The 12,461-nt window shown below is 35.7% G+C and overlaps 1 protein-coding gene across 5 annotated transcripts in view; it reads right to left on the minus strand.

Moving 5' to 3' along the window:
- Window positions 1-12,461, minus strand: part of PCNX4 (pecanex homolog 4) — a 36,052-nt gene that overhangs the window by 20,915 nt on the left and 2,676 nt on the right. The window contains exon 1 of one of the 5 annotated variants that reach the window (XM_023527165.1): window positions 3,322-4,010. The exons of 1 other annotated variant lie outside the window; for it this stretch is intronic. In XM_023527165.1, coding sequence (XP_023382933.1) covers window positions 3,322-4,010 — 689 coding nt within the window. Of the gene's footprint in view, window positions 1-3,321; window positions 4,066-12,461 lie in introns of those variants that run through there. 3 more of the 5 variants (XM_023527168.1, XM_023527170.1, XM_011384816.2) reach the window with 3 other exon arrangements.

Below are 12,461 nucleotides of genomic sequence, written 5' to 3' on the forward strand. Positions count from 1 at the left end.
ATGTAGTGAAAAACATTTTATGCTTTTTCGTTTAGAAATGGGTAATGTGGAAAGTCGAGGTAACCAAATTATAAATTAACTGAGTTGTTTTTTTTTTTAAATTAAAGAACCTAGGGCATCATTTTAAATGCAAATATGTATTATAGAAGGTATATAATTTCTGATTTTGGAAATGGCACAGTAAGATAGTAAATCAATAATCTATTCTGAAAATAATCCTATAAACTTAAATCTTTCAAAAGGAGTAACATGTATATACATACATTTAAACTCAACTTTATTGTTAACTTTTCAAAATCAAGGATTTAATTATATTTTATAGTTAGTAAACAGTAGTGGTACTAAGAAATCATTTATAAATGAATTTCCCATAAAGTAATTCTCCTCTTAGATGTTTGATTAGATGAAGAACTACAAGGGTATTATAGTGTCCAATGGTTCCTAAATGTAGCACAATTAGAAGAGATTAAGAGTTAAAGAATAGGAGATACCTAAGAGTAGGTCAGTTTCAGTACACAGGCTGCCTAAATATTTTTAAATGCCTTGTTTTATTTTGGGCTGCAATAACAAAAATATCATACACTAGGGTGGCTCAAACAATAGAAATTTATTTCTCATAGTTCTGGAAGCAGAACGTATGAGATCAGAGTGCCACCTTGGTGGGTTTCTAGTGAGAACTCTCTTCCTGGTTTGCAGACAGCCAATTTATCATTATATCTTCACATGGTAGAGAGACAGATCAAAGGCTCTAGCGTTTCCTATAAAAGCACTAATTCCATCAGCCTTGGGCCACCCTGATGATCTAATTACCTGCCAAAGACCCCATCGCCAAATACCATCACAATGGGGGTCAGGGCATCAACTCATGAATTTTAAGGGGTCACATACATTCAGTCTATAACATTCCACCCCAGACTTCATGTTCTTATGTACAAAATACATTAATTCCATCCCAGCAGCTCCCAGCATCAATTCTAACGTCCAAAGTTTTATCTAAAAGTCATCTAAATCAGATACAGGCAAGACTTGAGATACTATTTATCCTGAGGTAAAATTCCTTTCCAGCTGTGAAACTGTGAAAACAGGTAAGTTATTTGCTTCCAAAATACAATGTAGGACAGGTATAGAATGGACACTCCTATTCCAAAAAGGAGAAACAGGAAAGAAGGAAGGGATGACAGGTCCGAAGTAAGTCCAAAACTATTCTCTGCCTTCCAGGTCCCTATGGTGGAAATGTCACCCAAACAGCTCTAGATGGGGGTCCTATCCCTATGGGTGTACCAGCCCAAGGCTTCCAGCAGAGGCTTTCTAGCTTTGAAATTTGAGGCATTAGTCCTGTTAATCTCTGAAATATTTTCAGGGTCATTTTTCCAATCTTTTTAAAGAATAGTGCCTGTTCACAGACAAAGAGGTCTATCATTCCCATCCTATCAAATCTAATAGTCTAACAACTTTCCTTCATTACTTCTGGTCTCTGTCCCCTTTAGTTTAAACTGGCAGTGTGTCTGCCCATATAATCCCATAAACCATTTAATGATAGTCCAGCCACACCCTTGGTGTTCTCTTTAGAAAACGTTTCCTCATTTTTTGCAATATGAGTAAGTCAAAAGTTTTCCAAACTTTCAAGTTCTCGTTCCTTTTTGCTTAGCAATTCCTTCTTCAGTTCATCTGTTTTCTTTCATATTTTACTATAAGCAGTCAAGAGGAATCAAGCTGTTCCTTCAATATTTTGCTTAGAAATTATTCAGATATATATCTAATTTCATCACAAGTTCTTCCCTCCACAAAACATTAGAAAATAGTTCACCCAAGTTCTTTGCTGCTTTATAACAAGGATTGCCTTTCCTTCAGTTTCTAATAACATGTTCTCATTTCTTTCTGAGACCTCACCAGAATCACCTTTAATGTCCATATTTCTAGCATTCACTTCAAAACTCTTCCAGCCTCCACCCATTACCCAGTTCCAAAGTCACTTTGTGCTGGCTGGAAAATTAGTGCTTGGCCATCACCCATGGGAACATAGGCTGTCACCCATGGGAACATAACATTCTAACAATAAGCTTTCTGCTTCTGAATCCCTGCTTGCACAACCGACCTGTGGGTTGACAGGTAGTGAATAGGAGAAAAATAGACCTTTGTGTTTAAGACAGAATGAGGAATGAGATTTAGGGCTTAAAAACGCTGTACCTCTACATTTCAGGGCTGCTTAATTTGGGGTCTGTGTACCCCTGGCAGACCTAGCTGGCTGAATAAAGAGTATGTTTCCTATAACTCACTGATTTCTGGTGGTTCGTGTGTCTTTCGGGGGCTGGCGGCTACAACAACTTCTACACTTTTAGGTTATTTGTTACAGAAGCATCCCCGCCTCTTGGTATGACAATCTGTCTTAGTCGACTTGGGCTGCCATAACAAAATACTGCAGACTGGGTGGCTTAAACAACAGAAATTTCTCAGTTCTAGAGGCTGGAAGCCTAAAATCAGAATGGCGTTCCGGTTAGGTTCTGGTGAGGACTTTCCTCCTGGCTTGTAGAAAGCCAACTTCTCATTGTCTCTTCACATGGTAGTGAGAAAGAGATCAAGCGCTCTAGTATCTCTTCTTATAAGGGCATTATTAATTCTATCATTCCAGGATCCCACCCTCATTATCCCAATTACCTCCCAAAGACCCCATCTCCAAATACTGTCACATGGGGTGTTAAGGCTTTAAATACATGAATTCAGAGGGAACACATTCAGTCCACTATATGACTGTGCATTTCTACCTGGACACTAACCTGTGAAAGAGAAAGCTGCAATCTACAGAAGCAGAGAAAGAAAAGTCAGATTTAGAAAAAGCAAGTAAAAGGGGTTATCAAACAATTTTGTTAAAAACCTACTTTCTATTTTCTTCTTTATCAAATTGATTAAAAAATTCAATTTCTTCTAGTTACTATAACAAAATTAGAAATAAGTTATTCTATTTATCTTAAATCCACTCAATCTGTACATAATATTTATGTATATAAATTTTAAATTCTTCATTTTCACCTCACAGGAAAGTTCCATATCTTTTCATAGGTTTCAGCCAGGCTATCTTATTTACCTTATCTTATAAAGGGGTTTTCTTTTTTACTTCTCAATAACATTTAATTACTGCTTTAGTATGTATGTTTAACTGAAATTAGTCCTAAGAGAGTAATCATCAAAACAACCTGTCACTCAGTGGTTTGGCCCTGATGACTTTCAATCCACAGATTCATTTGTTTTTAATACTAAGAAGAATACTCTTATTATGTATGCTTAAAAACAAAACAAGATATAAATTATTTGATAGCTTATTACCTGTATGCAAGATCTACAGAAACAAAGAAAAATATATAAAGAGGTCTCATAAGAGGAGTGATTTCATAAGTATCCTGGGTTTGGAAAGTCGCAGTCTCTATAGCTGTGTTTACAATTAACGAATATTCTCCCGTACATAATGTTATCCATCCAAAGAAAAACAGTAAAACAGTGCCTCCTGCATTGCCATATAGCAAAGTTATTCTATTCGGGAGTAGATACCATGTTCCAAGGCCACATACTAACCCAGCGAGAACAGAATGAAAAACTGTATTGGCTATATATTTCTTGCCAGGAATTAGAAATTTGATAGTCTCAGCACTGGCACAACTTGTAAATTCATGCGCATCTTCCTGTGCTAAGATATCTGTGGTTAGTATTCTTTCTACTGTCACTGATTTGTTTCTGGCATATAAACTTGTAAACTGGATGACAAATGCAGTGCCAAGCATTAGTCCACCTGAGAGTGCTGCCGTGTAATAGTCTTCCAGGATGCCTAATTGGTACAAAAGTGTTCCAATTCCACCTAAAATCCATGGCATCAGAAAAAGGATAATTTGATTAACATATATGTAAGAAGGGGCACAGTAGCCTAATTTGAGTCTTGGGCCTCCAAGAACAGTCTGTGGAAAGCGCTTCAGAAAGAAGTCCTTTTTGTAATCATTCAGCAGAGGTACATCTGGACTCATCCTTCTCACTCAGGATTATTCTGAAAGCACATCCTTTTCTGTAACATAGAAATATCTAAAAAAAAAAAAAAAGAAAAAAAGGGAAAAAGTCACTATTTGAAAATGTCATACTTAAAACATGGGAAGGGGGAACCCCATATTTCTATTTATCTCCTTAGTTCAAGGGCAGGATTTATAACTTCACTTCTCTAGCACCTCCCCATTTCCTGACACATACCTGGCACTAAATGAATAGTTGCTAAATTGTTTTTTATTTGGAAAAAATCATATCTATTATTAACTTATCTAGAACTTAATATCTAAAATTAGATCTTAAGTCAATTGACATTTTTAGATTTTGAGGTCAAAGTAAAGTTTACAAAATCAAAACTCTCAACTCAACTCTGCCAGTGGTTTAACTTATCATTTCCCTGAGGGCTTTTGTTGTTTAACTTTTTCCTCTATTACAAGAGTCAGCAAAATTTTTCTGTAAAAGTCCAAAAGTAAATATTTTAGGCTTTGTGGACCATAAGGTCTCTGTTACAATGACTCAACTCTGCTGTTGTAGCAGAAAAGCAGCCACAGATAATATATACATAAATGAGTTATGAATGGTTCTGTTCCAATAAAACTTTACAGTATTTACCCAAACAGGCTGTGGGCCAGATGTAGCCTATAGGTCATAGTTTACCAACCCTTGCCCTATAAAGTAAAGATATCCTCTATAATTCCCTTGAATTAAAACAGACAGAGAAATGGAAAACAAATAGAAATACTAAGCATTAGTCACATCCCTTAATTATAGTAAATTTAGGCTTTTCCAATAATTTAGTCAAAAGCTGCTAAAATAGTAGCATTTCTATAAAAAGCCACTGGCAGCTCAGGTAGTAGGAAGACCAATGAACTGGAAATTAAAAGACTTCAGGTGTCAGTGTAATGCTTACTACTAGCTACATTACCACAGGCAAACCACTTCATGATTCAAATTTAGTCTTTCTGTTGGTTTCCAAAAATCTACCAGCAGTAAGAAAGCATTTGAAACAATAATAGGACCTGTATATGCTTTAGTCTAGATTACTTTAAAGGCCACAAAAATCTAAATGTCAAATAACATGAGTCTCTTCTCTTCAACTTTTCTGTTTCCTAGGATATACTCAGGAACTTATTCTGAAAAACAGTTGCCTGACACAGGTCAGCTAGCAAAGTATTACCCCAGGGATCATATGCTGGGCTAGAAAAGAAAAACTGTGTTTAAAGTCTTCTTCATAAAGACAGATATATAGACCAATGGAATAGAATAGAAGAGATTGGGCACATTCAGGGTGGTATGGCCATAGACTGGAATAGAATAGAGAGCCCCAAAATAAACCCTCACATATATGGTTAAACATTTGACAAGGGTATCAAGACCTTTCAATGGGAACAGTCTTTTCAACAAACAGTGTTGGGAAAACTGGGTATCCACGTGCAAAAGAATGAAGTCAGACCCTTGTCTAACACTATATACAGAAATTAATTCAAAATGAATAAAGGACCTAAATGAAAGCCCTACAGCAATAAAACTCTTAGAACTAAATGTAAGTCCTAAAGCAATAAAACTCTTAGAAGAAAACACAAAACAAAAGCTTCTGACATTGGATTTGGCAATGACTTCTTAGGTACGACACCAAAGGTACAGGTAACAAAAGAAATAGACAAATTGGAATTAAAAAAATGTGTACACCAAAAGACATTCTCAACAATAAAAAGGCAACACACAGAATGGGAGGAATTATTTGTAAATAATATACCTAATAAGGGATTAATATCCAGAATATAGAGAAAACTCCGAAAACGCAACAACAACAACAACAACAACAAAAACAACCCAATTTGAAAACTGGCAAAGGACTGAAATAGACATTTCTCCAAAGAAGATATAAAAATTACAATAACCAAATGAAAAGATGCTCAACATCAGTAATCATTAGGGAAATGCAAATCAAAACTACAATGAGCTACTATCTCACACCCATTAGGATGGCTACTATCAAAAAACCAAAAAACAAGTATTGGCAAGGATCTGGAAAAACTGGAACCCTTGTACACTGTTGGTGGGAATGTAAAATGGTACAACCTCTGTGGAAAAAACTATGATGGTTCCTCAAAAAATTAAAAATGGAATTACCATATGACCTAGGAATTCCACTTCTGGATATACACTCCAAAGAACTGAAAGCAAGGCCTTGAAGAAATATTTGTATAGCCATGTTTATATTTATAGCAGCATTACTGACAGTAACTAAAATGTGAAAGCAACCCAAATGTCCATTGAAGGATGAATAGATAAGCAAAATGTGGTATATACTTACAAAGGAATATTATTCAGCCTTAAAAAGGCAATCCTGCAACATGCTATAACGTGGATGAAACTTGAGGACATTATGCTAAGTGAAATAAGCCAGTCACGATAAGATAAATACTGTACAATTCTACTTATATGAGGTACTTAGAATAGTCAAAACCATAGATAGAAAGTAGAATGGTGGTTGCTATCGGCTGGAGAGAGAGAATGGGGAGTTATTGTTTAATGGGTATAGCGTTTTACAAGATGAAGAGACATGGGGATGGATGGTGGTGATGACTGCACAACAATGTGATAAGGTACTTAATATCACAGAACTGTACACTGAAAATGGTTAAGGTGGTAAACTTTGTTATATATATTTCACCACCCACAAAACATTTAAAATAGTCTTTCTGCAAGTCAGTTCTACCCAACCAAAATCAGCCCTGAAGAGAGCTTTTGGGCATCGCGAAAGGTTTTGGGATCACCATTAAGAATTACTGCTTTATAGCACCTCTTGTTATTGTTAAGAAGTTCTTTATAAATATTTATTATTTTACATTTTCAAGCCACTGCTCTTAGTTCTGCATAAAACAAGGCATAGCTTTTACTTACATCCAAGTACTCACAAAACAATAGAACCACAGGGCCAAAAGGAACCTTGATGGTTCAATCTCAAGGTATGAAGATTGCTTCCCTCTCTCTGAAAGAGCTTATCTCCTGTACTGATGTCAGGCTCAGTGACATCATATTCTGAATAATTATTCTGTATAAGCCATAGGGTAAGTAAAGGCATACTACTGTTATTGGGGGTAAACATTCTGATTTCAATTATATATGGAAGATGCCATCAGACAGAAAATGAACTGGGATGGCTGGCCTGGGAGTTCTGAAGAGTGGGGATATGCCGAATTTTCCTCAAGAAGTTAGGAAAAACTGGCCCCTCCTGCTCCACTGACACAAGTCAGGAACAAGATAGTATTTGATAGAATACTCTGTGATTATGTTCCAAACAGTGGAATATTCTGAAGATGTACTGTTGAAGCGGAAACATGGAAATATGCCCACAATATGTTGAAAATTAAAACATACTGATGATCCTGTTTGTATTAAAAAAAAAAGTACATACACTTGCATGTATACATGGCTGTGCAGTTTGTATTGGTGTAAAAAGTTTGTGAAGGCATATACACTAAGCTGTGTTTGTGTATTTTACATATAACATTTTCATATCTCTTCAAATTACCAAATATCCTCTAGAACTCTCAACCCCATGCCTCGCAATTATAACCTGTGCTTTTCATTCTGGGTGCCTCTGCTCAAGCCCTCTCCTTTGCCTATGGTCTCCTCTACTCTCTTCCCTAATTAATAATCTTAGTCAACTTTTATCAATCAGTCTACTCCTTTCAGAAAATTCTGCAGAACACTCAGGCCAAACTGTGTCTCTCTTCTCTCTGTATATCAAAAATATTGCTTGTTCATACTACTCAACTTGTAAGATGTATCAACATAAGGCACTTCTTGCATTGTTCACTTCTTCACATGTTAACTATACGTGTTTTTTCTTTACTAAAAAGTTATTTGTGGGTAGGGGCTAACACTTGAGGTACTTCTGATTCTCCATAATATTTAGTAAAATACCTTCACATGGAGAGGCATGTAATACATTAATGGTATAGCTTAAATAAGATAATTAAAGTAGGAAAACATTAAATATTGCTGTTTTTTCAAATGGAAAGTTGAGAGTACATATATTGTTTGAAAACTTCTTCTAGCACATCCCACCCAACTCAAAACAGTAAACCCATAAACTCTTTATTCCTAGGAATTGTTTAGAAAGTATTTTCACTTATGTTTATTACGGAAAAAATAACAGTTTCTATTGATAGTATTATTGGCTCAGAGAAGATTTTTGCCTAGAGCAGTACATCCCAAAGCAATATAGGAGCAGGATGGGCCTGAGGGATATACATGGCTGTGTTTCTCCTGTGGAGAAGGAAGTGGCTGGAGGATTTTAACGTGTCAGAAGTCCAATTTTGTTTCCTGTCCTACGCTACACTTTAATTTTCTTCATTATAAGGATGGAAGAACTAGTTCATATCAGCAGAGAAAAGCAGATGTAGAACAGCAGGCACAAGGAGCAAAATAAGGCAGGAACAATCAATAACAAAGTGAGAGCAGACCAAAAAGTATGAAGAGAATATAAATTCCCTTAAGAAGCCTTAGAAGCATGGGGGAGGACATTGGATGGTGATTTAAGTTATTTTAATGGGGTATTAAAAGAAAGGCTGAAGGATACAGTATTACTTGCTATATGAGAATAAAAAAATGAAAACTTTTTGGACTTTACAAAATGGACTCCATGGGGGCCATGACAGTAATGTCAACTTAAACATAAGGGGAACGTCCTTAGGGTGTAACTGGACTGCTCAAAACTATGACTGTCAACCCCCACCTGTAAGAGTTGATAAGCATGAGGAGCCCCACCTTGTAAGGTCCATATAAGATTAACACCTGACTGACGATGCCCAGCCTAAGCTGATGAGCATCATGGATGATGCACTAGAGTAAAAGACTCTCTGACCTTTGGTCCCATTGTGGGACTTGCGTGCAGTTTTCCATGCTGTCAGTCAACAGAGTTCACTTTGGATATGCTAAGGACTTTCACCCTTTGCTCTGTCCTTTAAGACTCTGTACTCTCCCTCTCTGTGTGTTGTGTGTTAACCTGTGTGGGTGCCTGATCGGTTTATTTGAGACAGTTCCACTCAATAAACCTAGCTTTGTAGAAAGACACAAACATTCAAGAGTGTTACTTACTTCAGTAGCCACTTGCTTGCAAGACTTGGCCTACAGAATGTGTCTTGAAAAGGGCCCCATGGTCAAAGAAGTTTGAGAAATTATACACTAAACAGTCGTTTTGAAGAGTCACAAAGGATATCAGCAAGCTAAAGATTCTGAGACATCTTTGAAGTTAAAAAAAACACCACCACAGCAAATCTGCTTATAATTTATCATTTGAGTTTCTCAAACTTATTTGACCATGAAACCCATTTTCTCCACAATATCTAATAACAGATCATGTGTTATATAGTGTTTTATAAAAACTAGTTTTAGAAATATTGGTCTGAGCTTCAATCAGGACCTTTAAGAGTTAGCTAAGCCAAGGAGAATTAAAAATATATACCAGTCAAGAAGAAATGTCATGAACAAGGGTACACAAGGAAAAAAATTATGAGAGAAATTTGACAGGTAACATGTATATCGGGTTGCTAAAAGAGTGATTTAAAGTATGGGTATTTTTTCTAATATCTGAAGGATATTAGATACTGGAAATTCATTAAGGCAAGATTTATGATAATTTGATATTGTCTGACTTTAATTATAGATCCTGGAATATTTTAAAAATATTCTCTTTGTAGGAAGTGACACAGAGAGATCTAAATCCTTATCTGGGTTACTATCATGGAAAATAAAATCAGACTAATTGAAATTTAATCCCTGAATGAGAATTTGCATACCCTTTGTAAGACTGTTAATTCCCAAACAGATTGATGCATTTATATGGCTGCTATCTCTGACTGGGCAAAATGAAAAATAGCTCAAGGCTTGTGTGTGGGGGGTGGAGGGCAGGAGCTGAGAAAAGAGAAATTAAGGGATAAAGATGGCATCACAATACCAATTTAGGCCATATGTTTTCCTCATATGTTTCTCTGAAAGTGGGAAAACAAAACAGCCAAAGAAATGTTGCTTTATTTGGAATCTGAGTCATGTTTCTTATGCATTATCCAGAAAGATAGGAAACAAAGATCAATTTGGCAATGTATTAGGAAGAAATTCTTAGTCATCAAAACTTTAACTCGGCAATCATGCAAGGCACCACGTTGAAAATACCTTGAAACAAGGAAAGAGATAACAAAAAGTGGCAGTTTTTTGGGATTATACTATCTTTATAGCTAAGTTTGCAAACAGAATTCCTAGAAATAGTTTTAACAATTGTCTGATTTTCATTTAACAAAGGTTACTCAAAAAAAAATCTATCGTATATTTTTATTGACTGATGTCATTCATTGAATCTACACTTTTTTTCCTATTCTATGAGAGTTGGGTTTTTTTTTTTTTTAATGGCAAGAACATCTAACATGAGACCTACTCTCTTAATAAATTTTCAAGTTTACAATACTGTTAACCAGCAACACAATGTTGTACAGTAGATCTCTAGAACTAATTCATCTTGTGTAACTAAAACTTTATACTTATTAAACAGTAATTCTCCATTTTTTCCTTCTCCAAGCTCCTGGCAACCATCATTCTACTGTTTCTAGGAGTTTGACAATTTTAGATATCTCATATAAGTGGAATCATGCATTCGCCCTTCTGTGACTGGCTTACTTCACTTACCATAATGTCTTCAAGGCTCATTAATGTTGTCACATATGGCAGGGTGTCCTTGTTTAGGGCTGAATAATATTCCACTGTATGTATATACCACATTTTCTTTCTCCATTTGTTGTTTGCTTCCACTTTTTGGCTATTATAAATCATGCTGCAATAAACATGGGGGTGCAAATATCTCTTTGAGATCCTGATTTCCATTCTTTTGGATAAATACCCAGAAGTGGAATTGCTGGATTATATGATAGTTTTATTTTTAATTTTTTGAGGACCCTCCATACAGTTTTCCATAGTGAATGCACCACTTTGCAATCCACACCAACAGTGTATTTCTCCATATCCTTGCCAACATTTAACTTTTTTAAAAAGTCATAGCCATTCTAAAAGGTGAGAGATTATATTGAACACACACATATTTATTTACTGAGCCCTTCTGCACTGTGCCTCAACTATATTTTTTGTTGTAATTTCAAGAAACTTACTATCATTGAATATACTTGTCAAATTTTAATAAATTTTTCTTTCATATTTTTAATTTCTAAGAGCACTTCTTTAATCCCTGGATATCCCTTTTCATGGAATCCTATTATTGTTTCATGAATATGGTCTATATCTCTGAGAATATTCATTACAGGTATGTATATGTATTTTCCAAGCGTCACCACCTTTACTAACTTGGAAAACAAACAAAAAAACCTTCATGTCTAGAAAAGAAACAAAAATAACCTGCACCTAAGTACTCAAAAGCAAGACATGAAACAATTTTCAGTTGCTCTGGATAAAAATCACCTGTTACTACCAGAGCAATTCTAAAAAGTATGCCAGGTGGACTTTGTTGATAGCCAAGTGCTAACTGCTGAGGGTACCAGCAGAAATCTAGAGATGCAAAGATAGCTACCTCTAATGATTCTGAAAATACTCTATGAGGTCTTAACTAAATGCCACACCATGGACAAACAGCTAATTCTTGAAGAGCCCTTTGAAAGACATTTGGTCTTAAACATGAAAAATACATTACATGTTATAGTTTATCAATTATGTAGCAAGCACCGTCCTTCCCCCACCAATGAAAGGAAAATCTACCCAAGCATCTAAAAAGAGTCTTAAACAGAAAGAACAAGAACATTAGCATCTCTTTGGATCTATAAAATGGTATTTATTCAAATTCAAGATTTTGGTGGGTCTTCGAATCTAAGAGTTTTCTGTACATTCACAGAAACTGGTTTGTAGAGAAAACTATTACTGGATGGGAAAGGTGATAGATCCCTCAAGGTATCTATTTATTGCAGGTATTGGCAATGCTTCAAAGGTGGAATGATGAGTTCCACCTTTGAACTCATCATTCGGTTCTAGGATTCACCCTCCATATATGTACAACAGTGGAATATGAGCTGATAGCATTCCATTACTTATGGAAAACTAAGATGGTAGGAAATAGCCAAAGTTCACATCAGAATATCATAAATGTGCAGTAGGGCAAGCCAATACTTCTACTCATATCCCAGTCTAGCCTTCCCAAACCTCACACATCTTACCACTATAAATTCAAATGAGTTAACATGCTTTTCTTTCAAAATCAAGTATCAAGTGAATAAACTGAATACCACTCACATGAATTACCCGAAATAAATCAATTTTACAGAAAAGGGAACCAGTGACATGAAGTGACTTAACCAACACAATGTCAACTGGTGGCAGACTGAGTTTTTCAATCATTCCAAACTACTGCCAAATGAAGGGGAATTTTGAGGATA

This window comes from Pteropus vampyrus, unplaced genomic scaffold (genome assembly GCF_000151845.1).
Source record: "Pteropus vampyrus isolate Shadow unplaced genomic scaffold, Pvam_2.0 Scaffold15, whole genome shotgun sequence".
NCBI lineage: Eukaryota > Metazoa > Chordata > Mammalia > Chiroptera > Pteropodidae > Pteropus > Pteropus vampyrus.